Below are 14,753 nucleotides of genomic sequence, written 5' to 3' on the forward strand. Positions count from 1 at the left end.
CAACTACAAGAAGGGTTGTAAGGAGGATCAGGGGTGCTGTAGGTCTGTCAGCCTGACCTTGGTGCCAGGGAAGGTTATGGAAGAGATCATCTTGAGTGAGATTGCATGGCATGTGTGGGACAGCTGAGAGATCAGGCCCAGCCAGCATAAAAGGCAGGTCCTGCTTGACCAACCAGATCTTCTATGATTAATCCACCTGGTGGGTGAGAAAGAAGCTGTTAATGCAAGCTTCAGCAGAGCCTTTGACACTGTCTCCCACAGTATTCTCCTGGAGAAGCTGTCAGCCTGTGCCTTGGACAGGTACAATCTTTGCTAGGTAAAGAACTGGCTTGTGAGTCAGATCCAGAGAGTGGTGGTAAATGGAGTTAAATCCAAGTGGTGACTAGTCATAAGTGGTGTTCCCCAGGGTCTAATACTGGGGTCTATCTTGTTCAGTATCTTTATTAATGACCTGGGTGGTGGCGTTGAGTACATCCTGAAGGATGTACTCATCCTCTAGGAAGATTGCACGTGATACCAAGTTGGGAGAAAGTGTCAGTCTGCATGGAAGTAGGAAGGCCTTGCAGAGGGATATGGGTAGTCTACATTTTTGGGCTGAGGCCAATGGTATGATGTTCAACAGGAGCAAGTGCCAGGCCATCGAAGTGCACTTTGGCCACAACAACCCCAGGTAATCCTACAGGCTTGGGGCAGAGTGGCTGGAAGACTGAGTGGACCTGGGGGTGTTGGTTGACACTCAGCTAACCATGAGCTAGCAGTGTGCCCAGGTGGCCAAGAAGGCCAATGGCATCCTGGCTTGTATAAGAAATAATATAGCTGTCAGGAGCAGAGAAGTGCTCATTCCTCTGTACTCAGCGCTGGTGATGCTGCATCTCGAGTACTGTTTTCAGTTTTGGGCCCCTCAAAAAAACCCTACATTTTTTTTTATTTTGGTTATATTTATTTTAGTTATGTTTCTTTTAGTCATGTTATAGCCTAGCACAAATATCTGGCTGAGTAGAGGTCACTAAGACAGCTGAATTGGCAGTTTAAGTACTGGAATTGGTAAGCTATTTCTCAAGAGGAGACAAGGGCCACTTTCTGACTCATCTCAATGAGAGTGAGTTACAGAAAATATTTACTGACCCATCTCAGGGAAAATACATGTCTAACTATGGCAAGCTTTCACTACAGGTTTTGGAAAGTACAGCTTGGAAGGGGAGTCGGTTCTGCCTCTGATTCTGAAGCTCCATCAGGCAGTGTGTTGCCACAAATCCTTCAAGAATGTTTGAATATAAGGCCCTGAAGATTATTTCCTTTTCTTGGAGTCTTTGTGGCAGAACTGATATAGAAATTTGGAAAGCAGTAGCTCAGTGACTTTGTTTAGAATAGACAGATTCAATTTTGTGTTGCAGTACGAATAATGTTGTACTTTGTCAGGTTTATTTGACACTGGTTGAAATTAGGACCATAGTTTAGGATCTTTTTCATGAGGCTCTTTTATATGATAGTGCATGGAAGTGAATTACTAACTTGACTGCTGAGTGTGTTGTCAGAGGTGATTTCATTGTAGTTTCATAAAATCTTTTTCAGAAATCCCAGGAGAGGTACCATAGCAAAAAAAAACCTCAAGTTGGCACAGGAAGTAAGTATTTAGTAGATTAGAGAGTGTGTGTGAATATGGTGTGAATAAGTTAAGTCTCTTTTATGAAGTAGGGGGAATGACAACACAAACATTCCTTCATTGTGGTTGTATTTCATTTTCAATATCATCAGGAAAAATAGTTGTGCTTCTCACATCTGATACAGATAAGCAGGATTTCATGAAGAAATTCAGTTATCTTCTCGCCTACTTAAAGGAGGGTGAATTTTACTAAATTTTGTTTTCAGTGAGACTGGAAATCAAATATAGACGTTTTTTTCTGTCTTGTGCTTTTGAGTATGATATTCACCATATGTATATGTACTGAGATGTCCCTGGGTTCAGATTGTGATGTGAGAGTATTTATAGTTGAGGATTGTTTTCTTCCATATCCACATCAGAGCTATTCCACTTTCTTGAGGATCTTGTGTTTATATTCTGTGGTAAAGCATCATGGATTTTACTGTTGGGGAGGGACAGTTGTGCTATCAGGCATAGGTGTATATGAAAATTGATTAACATTTTACAGTGTAAAGCTATTGATGACATACTGTACATTGTCAAAATGTTGCTTTATGCTTTGCTTCACAGATTTGTCATTTGGAGACATTTCACAGCCTGGGATTTTGTCAGTGCATCCTTCTTCCTCTGTACCTATTGGACTATCTGCTGGGAGGAGGGAAGCCTTGCAGCAGTCCCATTCCTTGTCCAAAAGTGTCCCTGGTGCCAGTTTTGAAAGGTAGAGGACAGCTACCAAATGCTAAATACATTATTGAGTATTTCTAGGAAAATGCAATAATTAAATAAATGTCTTTTCTTTCCTTTCCTTTGTGCCATAGAAGATCTGTGCCATTTCCTGAGCAGGACTCCGAGGCTAGCACATGGAGGACCAAGTCAAGATCTGAAGAGATGTTACAGGCATTAGGGACATATTCTTCAATGGATTCTTTTGTGATGGAAGGTGAGAAGTATTGCACAAGTGTTGCCTTTTTTAACCTATATTGCAAAGTGCAAAATTTATAAGTTGATGTAGGAAACTACTTCATCTAGTAGAAGTAGAACATCTTTTTTACTGGTTGCAACTGGGCCTTCATTAAAGTGATACAATCAGATACAACAGTCTTAAAATATAACTTTTTTGGTACAGTAAAAGTACAATTAAAGTAACTCTTCAATAACTTTTAGAATATTTTTGCATGGTATTGCCACTGGAAAATCATAGGGAAAAGATATTTGGCATCCTTTTAGAAGCAATATACTTTATTTCTGCACTCATCAGGTCATTTCCATTAGCAGTGCACACTGCAAACCATTAACCTACATCATTTCTCCAAGCAAAGAAGGATAAAAAGATTTAATCTAAGATTTTTTTTGTTTGTTCTCTTCCCTTGCTGTCACATTAGCATTTCAACACTTTGGTAATGCTGTTGACATCTGGCAAGCTTTTCTTCTGTAATAGCACTGTCAGCATTTGCAGAAGTTGTTTGAAGTTCATCCCTATGATGTGTCCCCCTTACTTAATCAATAGACAGTCAAAGAAATGTCCCTTAATGTTTTTCTGGCTGTTATTTATGAGATGTGTATTTTACCACAGTTGAGGTGGATTCGTCTCAGTGGACTGACATCAGTTCAGATGCACAGGAATTTGAGGCTGAATCATGGAGTCTCGTTGTGGATCCAATGTTCTGTAACAAGCAAGAAAAGGATGTTGCGAAGAGGCAGGATGTCATTTTTGGTCAGTATATCAAAGCTTCATGTAAAACAATTTATTGTAAAAAATAGAGGGAACCAGGCCTATTTTGTATCTGGTAGAATGAGTTTATATCTGGTAGAATGAGAGCAAAACATTTTTTGCCACAGATTACAATGTTTCCTAGAGTTGAGGAAGAGTTGGAACACGCCGACTACTTAAGACACTTCTACCCTGCCCTGGAACTCATCCCGTCTCCAGTTTAAGCAGTGGCTACCCCAGTACACTCAGTGCAGGACAGTTACGAGCTAGATAAATTGAGACTTCTGACTGATATAATCTAATAGGTTTTAGGCTAATACAGAAAAAGTGATAATGACTGTATAATGTTTAAAATGATTAATATGCTATTTTCTTTTATACTGCAGAGCTGATGCAAACAGAAGTGCATCACATTCACACCCTCTACATTATGTCTGAAATATTCAGGAAGGGAATGAAAGAAGAACTACAGCTGGACCACAGCACAGTGGACAGAATATTCCCCTGCTTAGATGAGCTACTGGAGATCCATAGGCAGTTCTTTTGCAGGTTGAGGGAGAGACGGCAGGAATCGTGTGAGGAGGGAAATGAGCGTAATTTTGTAATCAGCAGAATCGGAGATATCCTTGTGCAACAGGTAGAGAGGCATCAGTTCTGTTAATTCTTTATGTACTCAAGGTTCTCAAACAACATACAGAGTTTAAAACTTCTTAGGGTGGGAAGAGGACTAAGATTGCCTTATAAAATTCAAAGTTTGGCCCCTTTATGTTGCAGGCTGAAGTAGCAATAAGAGAAAATCGTTGCTGACAGGTAGTTGTTAGGAACTGGAAATAAACTCCTACATTTATGGTACAGGTGACAAAGTGATGAACTTGAGATACTGTTCTTGGTAGGAAGCTGCTCCCATAATACCACAGATTGCTAAAAACAAAAGCAATGGATTCGCTTTGTTAGCAGCTAAGCAGAAGAGTGAATAATGAAAACAAGAAAAAAACTGTCTGTTTTCTGTGCTCAACGCATGGCATATCAAGGATTGCTGTTTGTGAGAGGAGGGGTGATGGCTCTGTTTATACTGGCTGTACTCTTCTCTAGAATTGAAGAGATCAGATGAATGTGAATAAGCCTTAAAGGAAGTGTGTTTGCAAAAAGGTGAAGTGATGTTACAGTAACTAGCCTACTTTATTGGCAAGAATGTAATGCTTGTACTTGTCCAGCTTGCACTCCTCTTCTTGCTCCTAAAATGGCTAGCCTGTTTTTATTCTGCGTTGGTAGGACCTGATAGTGAAATTCAGAGAAGTTGAGAAGCAAGTGGCATATGAGTTGCTGGGGCTGTATGTATGTAAAATACTATACATTTATATACATATTATAAAATATTACACATACTACAGTCTGTAGGTATATGCTTTTTTGTTGAGCATAATTCAACTATTAATTTCTTCAGTTTTCAGAGGAAAATGCAACTAAAATGAAGAAAATATATGGAGAATTTTGCAGCCACCAGAAAGAAGCTGTTAATCTCTTCAAAGAGTTGCAACAAAATAAGAAGTTCCAGAATTTTATTAAAGTAAGCTTCCACAAGAGTATGATCACTATGTAATTTTTACTTGAAATTCAGGATTTTTAATATTATTTATTTATTTGTTTATTTATAATTTATTTTTAATATAATAAAAAGGGCAAGATTTTTCCTTTTTCAAGAGAAAGCTGATAAATTTTTCTTTTCAAGTTTTTGAAAGCTTTGGCATCCAGTATGTTACATGCATGTTCCTGTTACAACATACCTCATCCCTCAGGGCAGCATCTATTACTTGGGGATAGTTCAGATAACCAAGATTTTATTTTAGTTCATTCTAACACATTGAGATCATATTTGTTATTAGTCAGTTGGTGCTTTAATATGAATTTATTATTGATAGCATGTATCTGTGTCTGTGCAGCTGAGGAACAGCAATTTGTTGGCACGCCGCCGAGGAATCCCTGAGTGCATTCTGCTTGTCACTCAGCGAATCACCAAATACCCTGTTCTAGTTGAAAGGATATTGCAGTACACAAAAGGTGAATAAAAGCTGAGCGTTGTGTCATGTCTGAAATTAAGATACATTTCTAATGAAAGGAATGTGTAATGTTACAATTTATTCAGAGGATGAAATTCATTGTTCTGTGCAAACCAGAGCAATGAAATATCTACTGTTCTGGCAGATATTGCCCAAACAGTGTGTCTGCTATATGAAGTCTTTGTCATGGTTATGAATCTCCAAGGTTCCATCCAGGTAAGGCCTAGAAGTCCAGAAGAACATGTTTTAATGAAAGATAGTTCACATCCTCTGTTCAATAATTCAGGCATGTTCTGCATGTTTTTTGAAATGAATTACAGTCAAGTGTCTTGTGAGGTTAGGCAAATGCTTCATAAATTACATTTCAGTTTTTCAAACAAAGCATTAATAGTTTTGTAGAGCATTTTATAAATGCTATTAGCTTACAGATATTGCCCCTAAAATGGGCTATGAATTAGTGTTGTAGAAAGCTTCATATCCAAATATAAATGTTTTGTCTTTGAAGTCCTATTCGAAGTTTAACTCTTAACCAGAAGTGTACTATACTATATGATTTACTTAAATTTAAAAAAAAAAAAAAGTGAATTTCAACTGCTCATAAGTAGGTCAGAAATACTGAATGTATAGTTTTGACTAGTGAATAAATCTGAGGTGTCTATTGTCTTTTAGTGGGCAAATCAAAGGCAAATACCTGCAATGTCTCTAGCAAACATTGCCAGGTTCAAGGCAAAATTATAGATTTATCAATTTTAGCCTCACATTATGTTCATCAGTTCCCAGAAGTAATGAGTAATACCTTGTCTTGAATATGTCAGTCACTATCACATTGTTTATGTTTTGCTTCATACAGAAGGATCAGAAGAACATAAAGACCTATGCAAAGCCCTTCGTTTAATTAAGGACATGATTGCAACAGTAGATTTGAAAGTTAATGAGTATGAGAAAAGACAAAAACTGATGGAAATTCTCAACCGAACTGAAAACAAAACATATACAAAACTGAAAAGTGGACACATTTTTAGGAAGCAAGACTTGATGGGGAAAGAGAGGATACTTCTTCATGAAGGTTTAGTATACTGGAAAACAGCTACTGGTCGTTTCAAAGGTATTCCATCCTAGTTCTGAAGTCCTTTGCAGATAACATATGGAGATTGTTTGGTTTAAGAGTGTTTTACTACACTGCACTGGAAACACAAATTTCTGAGGGAATGATATTGAGAATATTCAACTAGTAGCTAGAAACTAGAAGAGTAGCTCTAGAAGCTGCTGCCATATATAGAGAACACCTTGTATGTTTAAAATAACGAGCTTGCATACAAAGCTTGGGAAAATGTGCTTTTACATTTTACTCTCAGTTGCATTTCCTCCTCTAGTCCACTTTTCTACAGTTTGTAGTTTCATCCCATTACACATGTTCTTATATTGTGCATTTGTACTGTTCACAGCACTGACCATCATCACTGTTCTGCAGTGGTACTGGGACATAGATAGTGGTAAAGAAATCCTGAAGCTACATTTGGTTAGAGCCCAATTTTCACACTCAAGCCCAGAATCTAATTTTCACATGTTGGGATTTGTTTTTTTGAAACTTAGCTAATATTTGTTTTACAGCTTTATAAACCTGTATGCTCACTGTTACTCCATAAATGTTTTCATTATTATAATGTTCAACTGCGAGTATATTTTACTATGTGGACGAAACAAAACTTGTGTAGGGTGCTCGTTAGTAGGCTAACTTTTGAAAGCTTGGAGAAGCTGCGGGGGTGTTTGAGTGAGAGTTTCTTCTTTCTGTGGGCCAGTGCTTTAGCACTGTGCTGCAGGAGGGTGGATATCAGGAAGTGTGGTCTTTCCCAGCAGGATCAAAATGATGGCTTGCCATTGCTTTGTGCAATACATAGGATAATCCAAGTATTTCTTGTTTGGCTTTACTGTAGGATTCTGTGAGTTACTTACTGATCAGGGTTTCTTCTTTTTCAAAGATAAATCAGTTAAGCAGAATAGTAATATTTTTCATTAAAAATGTAATTTTCTTTTTTCTCATTTTGAGATACCCTAGCTCTGCTTCTAACTGATATGCTGCTGTTCTTACAAGAAAAAGATCAGAAGTACATTTTTGCAGCTGTTGTAAGTATATTGTCAGACCTGTGAATATATGTTACTTTTTTATTTATGTACTACTCAACAGTTAGATCCCTTTCCACGTTATTCTCACACTGTTTAATTTCTTTAATACTGATAATATGTTCAGAACAGTAATATGCCAGTATATGGAAGGTTAATATGAAGGTTAAGATGAAAACAACAAGCAGAGGTTTAGTGACATGCCTCATCTGATTATGAAGCTAGGAAGCAGAGCAAGTAATTTCACTTATCTAAAATAAATTGTAACAAAAACAAAACACCAACAAATAAAAAAAAACCCAGCAATAACAACAAACCAAAACAGGATAATAATTTTGACTGCAAATGTGGTGGTAGTAAATGTGGTGGTAGTGGCACATAAAATGCATAAAAGGTCATAAACTGAACTTCCCAAACTATATAAATGCTATATAAACACAGTGAATCAGTATCACCAAGCATCTGGTATTTGTTTCTAGCACATACCCAGTGTTTTAGTTATTCATGAATACTATGAAGTATTTAACAAAATGGTTAAATAAGATGTCTGAATAGTCAACCCTTGCAGGCTTCTCACTTGGTGGGAACACAAATAGGCTGAGTGTACTAGGATGAGAATTCACGGAATCACAGAATGGCCAAAGTTGGAAGGGACCTCAAGGATCATGAAACTCCAACCCCGCTACCACAGGCAGGGCCACCAACCTCCCCATTTAATACTAGACCAGGCTGCCCAGGGCCCCATCCGATCTGGCATTGAACACCTCTAGGGATGGGGCATCCACAACCTCTCTGGGCAGCCTGTTCCAGCGCCTCACCACTCTCATAGTAAAGAATTTCCCCCTGACATCCAACCTAAATCTTCCCTCCCTCAACTTAAAACCATTTCCCCTTGTCCTGCTGTTATCTACCCTTTCAAAGAGTTGATTCCCTTCCTATTCGTAGGCTCCCTTTAGGTACTGAAAGGCTGCAGTGAGGTCTTCTTTTCTCCAGGCTGAATAAGCCCAACTCCCTCAGCCTGCCTTCGTAGGGGAGATGCTCCAGCTCCCTGATCATCATCGTGGCTCTCTTCTGGACCCTCTCCAACAGCTCTGTCTTTCTTGTACTGGGGGCTCCAGGCCTGGATGCAGTATTCCAGATGTGGCCTCACAAGAACAGAGTAGAGAGGGACGATCTCTCCCCTGTCCCTGCTGGCCACCCCTTTTCTGATGGATAATTACTTCAACCAATTGAAAAACTGCCTTCTTCTAAAAGTTTAGTATTTTATGATAGGTACATATATTTTTGTGTGTATTGTGACTGTTCTTCCCAGGACCAGAAGCCTTCAGTCATCTCTCTTCAGAAGCTCATTGTAAGAGAAGTAGCCAATGAAGAAAGGGGGATGTTTTTGATTAGTGCTTCATCTGCAGGACCTGAGATGTATGAAGTTCATACAAACTCCAAAGAGGAGCGTAACAGCTGGATGAGGCATATTCAAGATGCAGTGGAAAGGTAGAGAAAAAGGCTTTTGTTTTCACTTTGGTAGTCCAAAGTGAAAAGGAGGTCATTTGGATATTTTTGGCAGTGTGCTTTCCATTCTTTGTTGATGTCGTAGACCCCAAGACGTCATCGTCAATTCTATCAGACTTATTGTGTTACTTCTAATTTCTCAATGAACCAGTAGACCTTTCCTGCTCCTCCAAGATGTCCTTAACTGTCACTTTAAGCTTCCCTTACATTTGCCTTTGGCACTGGATGCTTTATTGAATCTTGCAAATGCCCATGCATCCATTCTGGGTAAATCCCCAGTCTTACTTTGGTATTTGTCCATTAGGTATGGCAGAGAAGACATTGCTCTTCAGATGTGAGCCTTATGCTAAGACTTACATGATTAAAAAGGAATCCTTCAGTCTTGTTTATGCCCAGTTTCTGCTTTATGTAGAAGTGGGCAAATGGCACAGATCTAGTCTGTACCAAAATTGGTTAATATTTTGTGGTTTCTAATGAATGCAACACTGTACTGAAAATCAGTATATGTTTATATATGACTTTATCTGTCCTTCCTTCATTTCAACAGTTGTCCAGAGGAACAAGAAGAAGGAAAAATGGGTGAATTTGATGAGGACAGACGTATCGCTGAGGCTAAAGCATGCAAAATTCAGAGATGTCAAGGTGCGGTACCTTACTTGCCACTCTAAGAGCTCCCATGTCCTGAGAGGTTAGGATGGATGAATAACATGCATATATTGGCTGATGGGGTCAGAATGGCTTAATAAGCAGAGTCAGTAGAGAAAGCCATAGTTGTCTGATTGTATTATGTGAGTTGTCTGAAAGAGAATCATTTTTTCATCATAGAATCATAGAATGGCTTGGGTTGGTAGGGACCTGGAGGATCATCAAGCTCCTACTCCCCTGCTCCATGAAGGATCACCAACCTCCATATCTAGTAGTCTAGACCAAGCTGCCCAAGTCCCCATCCAACCTGACCTTGAACGCCTCCTTGGATAGAGTGTCCACAGCCTTTTTTAAAGTAATTCATATTTTTGTTACGTTATTTTGAATACAAAAATGAAATGTATTTTTCAGAATAAACACTGAAATTATAAAATTATCCTTGAGGTCAAATAGTTTCATGTTCATGGAAATACCTCAAATATTCAATAATGATATGGCTTCACTTGTTTGTGGCATTTTCTTTTGGTTTAACCTGGCAAGCAGATGAACACCATACAGCCTTTTTGCTCACTTTATTCCCTCCCAGTGGGATGGAGAAGAGAATTGGAAGAAAATTGTAGAACTTGTAGATTGAGATACGATCTACTTAACATGACTGAAAAGGAAATTAGTGATTATTTTTATGTCTATGCATATATACACATGTATAAAGTCCAGGACAGCATTTCAGTCAGCTATGTGGCACAGGATATGTTTCCAGCCATCCAGTGCTTGCTTCCTCCACTGTAAGCACATGGCACTTGTAGAGGGTTTGTGGAAGTGTGATATAATCAAACTGGCAAGCTTCATATTTATGTTTCAGCCATATTTCTCTCTACCAGAAAAGGATTTCGATTTGACTTTTTTAATTGCAGCACATTTCACATGCATGGATAACCTGTGCTATATTGTCCATGGTGAACTCCACCCCTTGATCCTGGATCTACATATATGTTAGATCTCTTCCATGAGTACCTGAGATACCATGGACCCATGGAGCAAGAAATAATTCATCCTTATGTTGCCAGTCCAAATCTGCCTGAGCCCCTTCAGTTCTAGCAGCCCGATCCACTTGCTGGTTGTTTCAGTGTTCTTCAATGGTATGGCTTGTGGGTACTTGGGCATCTGTCTATGTGACATACCTTTACAATCATGTTCTCTACCTGGGCAGCAATATCTTTCCAAAGTGCAGTGGCCCAGAAGGTGTTGCCTCTGTGCTGCCTATTGTTCTGTTTCCACTGCTTCCATAGGACATTTTCCTACCATCCATGAGTCAGTATGAAAGTAGAGCATAATCCACTTCTCGTTCAGCAATATCTAAAACCAGCTGTGTGGTCTTCATTCTTGTGAACTGGCTTGATTCACCTTCTCTTTCAATAGCTTCTGCACCTTGTTGTCTAGGGCTTTGTACAGCAGCCTTCTATCTTCATGCTTTCCCACAATACAAGACCCATCAGTGAACAAGGCATATTTCTTCTAATTCTCTGGTATTTTATCATACAACCTTTTCAACTCATCCCCTCCTCCTCTCACAGTATTTCAAAATCTTTGTCTATGATCGCTTCCATGATTCCTGTGTGACTAAAGTTTCCTGTTGGAGGTCGTTGTGTGATCAGTGCAGACTGCTTACTCCATGTAGCATCAGCTGTATGACATACGGAGTGAACCTGCCCTTTGAACATCCGGCCCAGTACGAGCAATCAGGTGCAAGAGTACCTGTGCTTCACTATCTGCCACTTCTGAAGCAGCTCAGACCCCCTCCTATGCTGCCAGTATATTTTTTTCAGTTGGAATATTGCAAGTTTTGAGGCCTGTCTCCAGATCCAAAATCCTAGCATCAATCTTAAGTCTCCTTTGGTGCTTTCTTCCAGAGGATCCAGATGGAGCCATTCTTCCTGGCTACAGTATAGAGCACATTTTACATCTTGTCCCGCACCAGACTGGTCCAAGGGCGGCTGCAACTATCTCCTGTCTTATTTGTTCAATGTTTTCTTGTTGCTCAGGGCTCTGTGTGAAATTGCTCTTCTTCTGGGTCAATTGATAGAGAGGGGTTGCAGTCAAACTGTAATCTGTAATATAAACTCTCATAAAACCATCAACACATAAAAAAGCTTGTGTTTCCTTTTTGTAGTTGGTAGCATCATCTGATCAAGTCTTGATGATTACTCCTTTGTTCTACAATTGACAAATCCGCTTATGGAGGGCGATCAGGGAGTTTTGGTTGGTGTGATATTACCACTGGCACACTACTGTGGTAGCAAACAGCATCTGCTGTTCTTCTACTCTTAGCAGCCTCACAACAGGAGTCCTCTGAGAGGCTGAGCAGTGTAAACAGTTGCTTAATGTCCTCCATCCCCTGGGCAGCAATACCAAAAGCCCATTAGTACCCTTTTTGGTCCTTGAAGTATCCTCTCTTGAGGTAATCTATACCAAGGATACACGGAGCTTCTGGGCAAGTTGCAGTGGGGTGCTTTTGCCACTCATTTTCAGTTAGGCCCATTTCAGCCTCCAATACAGATAGCTCTTGGCATCTCCCAGTCACTCCAAAAATACAGATGTATTCTACCCCTTTATAACTTGATGGCATTGAAGTACAATACACTGTGTCCACTGGTGCCTTTCACTGCAGTGGTTCTGATGTGCCAGGCCATCAAATCTGCACTGTCCAACAAACAGAGAGATCGTTTTCTCTTGCAGCTTACATACCTGTGCCTCTTGGGTTGAAGTGGATTTTCTAACTCACCTCCTCGTATTCTCTTCGTAGTCACACAGCACATGGTGTGTATCTACTAAATCCCTTCTCTCAAGCATAGGAAGACTTCTCATAGCAGATACACTGGTTTGTACAAGTGGAGTAGAAAACTTTCTTTCTTTCTCCTCAAGCTGCTGAACCAATTTCTCCACAGCTGAGACAGACCCATGCAGAGAGAGCGACCTTCTTTGTATTGCTGGAATTAGTCAGCCAGTTCATCCATATTTGCTCATCTCCATCTTTCCAGGTAATTACTGCCAGTGAGTAAAATGGTGGTGAACTCTGTACATATTTATATCATCTGGATTGTATGCACTTGACACTATCCAGATTTTGAGATAATTGAACGTTTTTCAGGTCAGCATTACACATCACCTACAGCACAGCTAATTCTGTCAGATACTGGGTACCTCTTTACATGGTGGTCCACTTGACTGGCAGATATCATCCTTTTAGGAATGCCTGACAGGATTCATGTCCAGGGCACAGGAAGGGGAAGTTTTTTCTTGCTTGGCAGTTCCGCCTTCCCATCTGCCTCACTTCCATGCCTGACTCAATTGATGCTGTCAGTCCCGCAGTCCAGCATTGGAACAGCCAGGTGACAACAGCTTCACCTAGATGACAGCTGAAATCTTTCTACATATCTCCACATATCCACTGCTCACCTGTAGTGAGGTGGTTACTGACTCATTTATAAGCTCTGCCTCTTCTTCCACTTCTTGTGATGGCTGTGGTATGGAGTAGTCTTCCTCTTCTTCCTTCCTTACTGAGGAAAATGACTTTCACTGAAGGAACTGACTCTCATGTCTATTGTTTCTACTTGTGGACAGGGACAATGGATACAGATTGGTTCTCTAGTTCAGCTGCAAGGCCTATTGCACAAGCTGCATCAGATCCAGAGGCATTGTCTTCTTCTTGATGATGATCACAGTTTTGAATAGTGTTTGGTAGATATGGGCCAGACCTGCAGCGCAGTGCAGCAAATCGTAACTTTTTGGCCTTAACAGGATGAGGGCAAACTTTCTTTAAACATTGTCAGCTTTCTGCACTTCTTCAGAGGTGAGCTCCAGGCCCATCACAATTGTGATAGAAGCCTGCCCTTATCCTCCGATGTAACTTGCCATCCACATCAACCTGCCTCAAGGTAGTGAGTGGTATTTTTAAATAGTTTCTTAACCAGTAATAAAACTGGAAACACATGCAGAAGACATAGGAATACGATCATGCTAGTTTGAATATCCCAGGTATACACAAAATTTTCAACAACTCTTTTAGGTTACTGTATTTGTTGAGAGAACTGTGAGAATGATGGCACTACTGAGTACAAGTACCAAATTAAATTGAAGACTGATATAACATGAGCACTTGCTGTGTACAAACTAGCAAAATCATAAATAACCATAAAGCTCAGTCCTACCCTCAGAGACAATAAACCTGAGAGCAATTAAGAAAAATAAGCTTGAAAGCAAATAGAACTACACTGATCAGCATTTTGACCAGCAACTGTTAAGCTGTTATACGACTTACAACTTTGTTTTAATGCACTTTGATTAGATCTGTTGTTATCTCAACTTTTCAAGTCCGTCATTGTTCATCACAAGGATTGTTGTGGTCTAACCTAGCAAGCAGCTAAACACTACGCAGCCTTTAGCTCAGTCACTTCTCCAGTGGAATGGGGCTGGGAATTGAAAAAAGAAGAGTAGAACTCGTAGTTTGAGATAGATACTACCTTCTAACACAGAAAAGGAAGAGAGAAATAATAGTAATGATGATAGTTTATGTGTATATGTATATATAAACAGATATCTACAAAACAAGTGATATACAATTGCTCGCCACCTATCAACCGACACACATTTAGACCCCTAGCAGTGGCTGGCAACTCCCCTCAGTTTTTCAACACAATGTCATACTGTATGGGACATCCCTTTGGTGAGTTTAGGTCAGCTATCCTGGTTCTGTTCTAGCCTAGCTCCTTGTACCCCTTAGCCTCTGACTGGCAGGACAGTACGAGGTACTGTATAACTGAAATGACCTTGGCTCTGTGCAGTACTGCTGAGCAACAGCTAAATTGGTGTGTTCTTAGCATTGTTTTTCTCCTAAAGCCAAAACAGACAATTGACACAAGGAAGAAAATCGACTGAAACCAGGACACATTTCATCTTTTATTGTTTTTATTTTTATTTTAAAATGTAGAGTTGAATTTTGTTTCTTTGGCTTCCCTGTGCACAATTTCCACATCTTTTTACTGCTGTGAGGAGAGAAGTTTCAGTGTCC

General features: G+C 39.7%; 1 protein-coding gene across 9 annotated transcripts in view; it reads left to right on the forward strand.

Annotated features, from left to right (window-relative positions):
- Positions 1-14,753, forward strand: part of ARHGEF28 (Rho guanine nucleotide exchange factor 28) — a 127,349-nt gene that overhangs the window by 84,122 nt on the left and 28,474 nt on the right. For 8 of the 9 annotated variants that reach the window (XM_042825669.1, XM_042825674.1, XM_042825666.1 and 5 more), the window contains 11 exons: positions 1,573-1,624; positions 2,213-2,360; positions 2,461-2,582; positions 3,216-3,356; positions 3,740-3,990; positions 4,798-4,920; positions 5,294-5,411; positions 6,261-6,515; positions 7,458-7,534; positions 8,844-9,022; positions 9,588-9,682. In XM_042825669.1, the coding sequence (XP_042681603.1) occupies positions 1,573-1,624; positions 2,213-2,360; positions 2,461-2,582; positions 3,216-3,356; positions 3,740-3,990; positions 4,798-4,920; positions 5,294-5,411; positions 6,261-6,515; positions 7,458-7,534; positions 8,844-9,022; positions 9,588-9,682 (1,561 nt within the window). The remainder of the gene's footprint in view (positions 1-1,572; positions 1,625-2,212; positions 2,361-2,460; positions 2,583-3,215; positions 3,357-3,739; positions 3,991-4,797; positions 4,921-5,293; positions 5,412-6,260; positions 6,516-7,457; positions 7,535-8,843; positions 9,023-9,587; positions 9,683-14,753) is intronic. The other variant, XM_042825668.1, reaches the window with a different exon arrangement.

The sequence above is a fragment of the Centrocercus urophasianus genome, unplaced genomic scaffold (genome assembly GCF_019232065.1).
Source record: "Centrocercus urophasianus isolate 14NV4802_14NV808 unplaced genomic scaffold, USGS_Curo_1.0 seq_25, whole genome shotgun sequence".
Taxonomy (NCBI): Eukaryota; Metazoa; Chordata; class Aves; order Galliformes; family Phasianidae; genus Centrocercus; species Centrocercus urophasianus.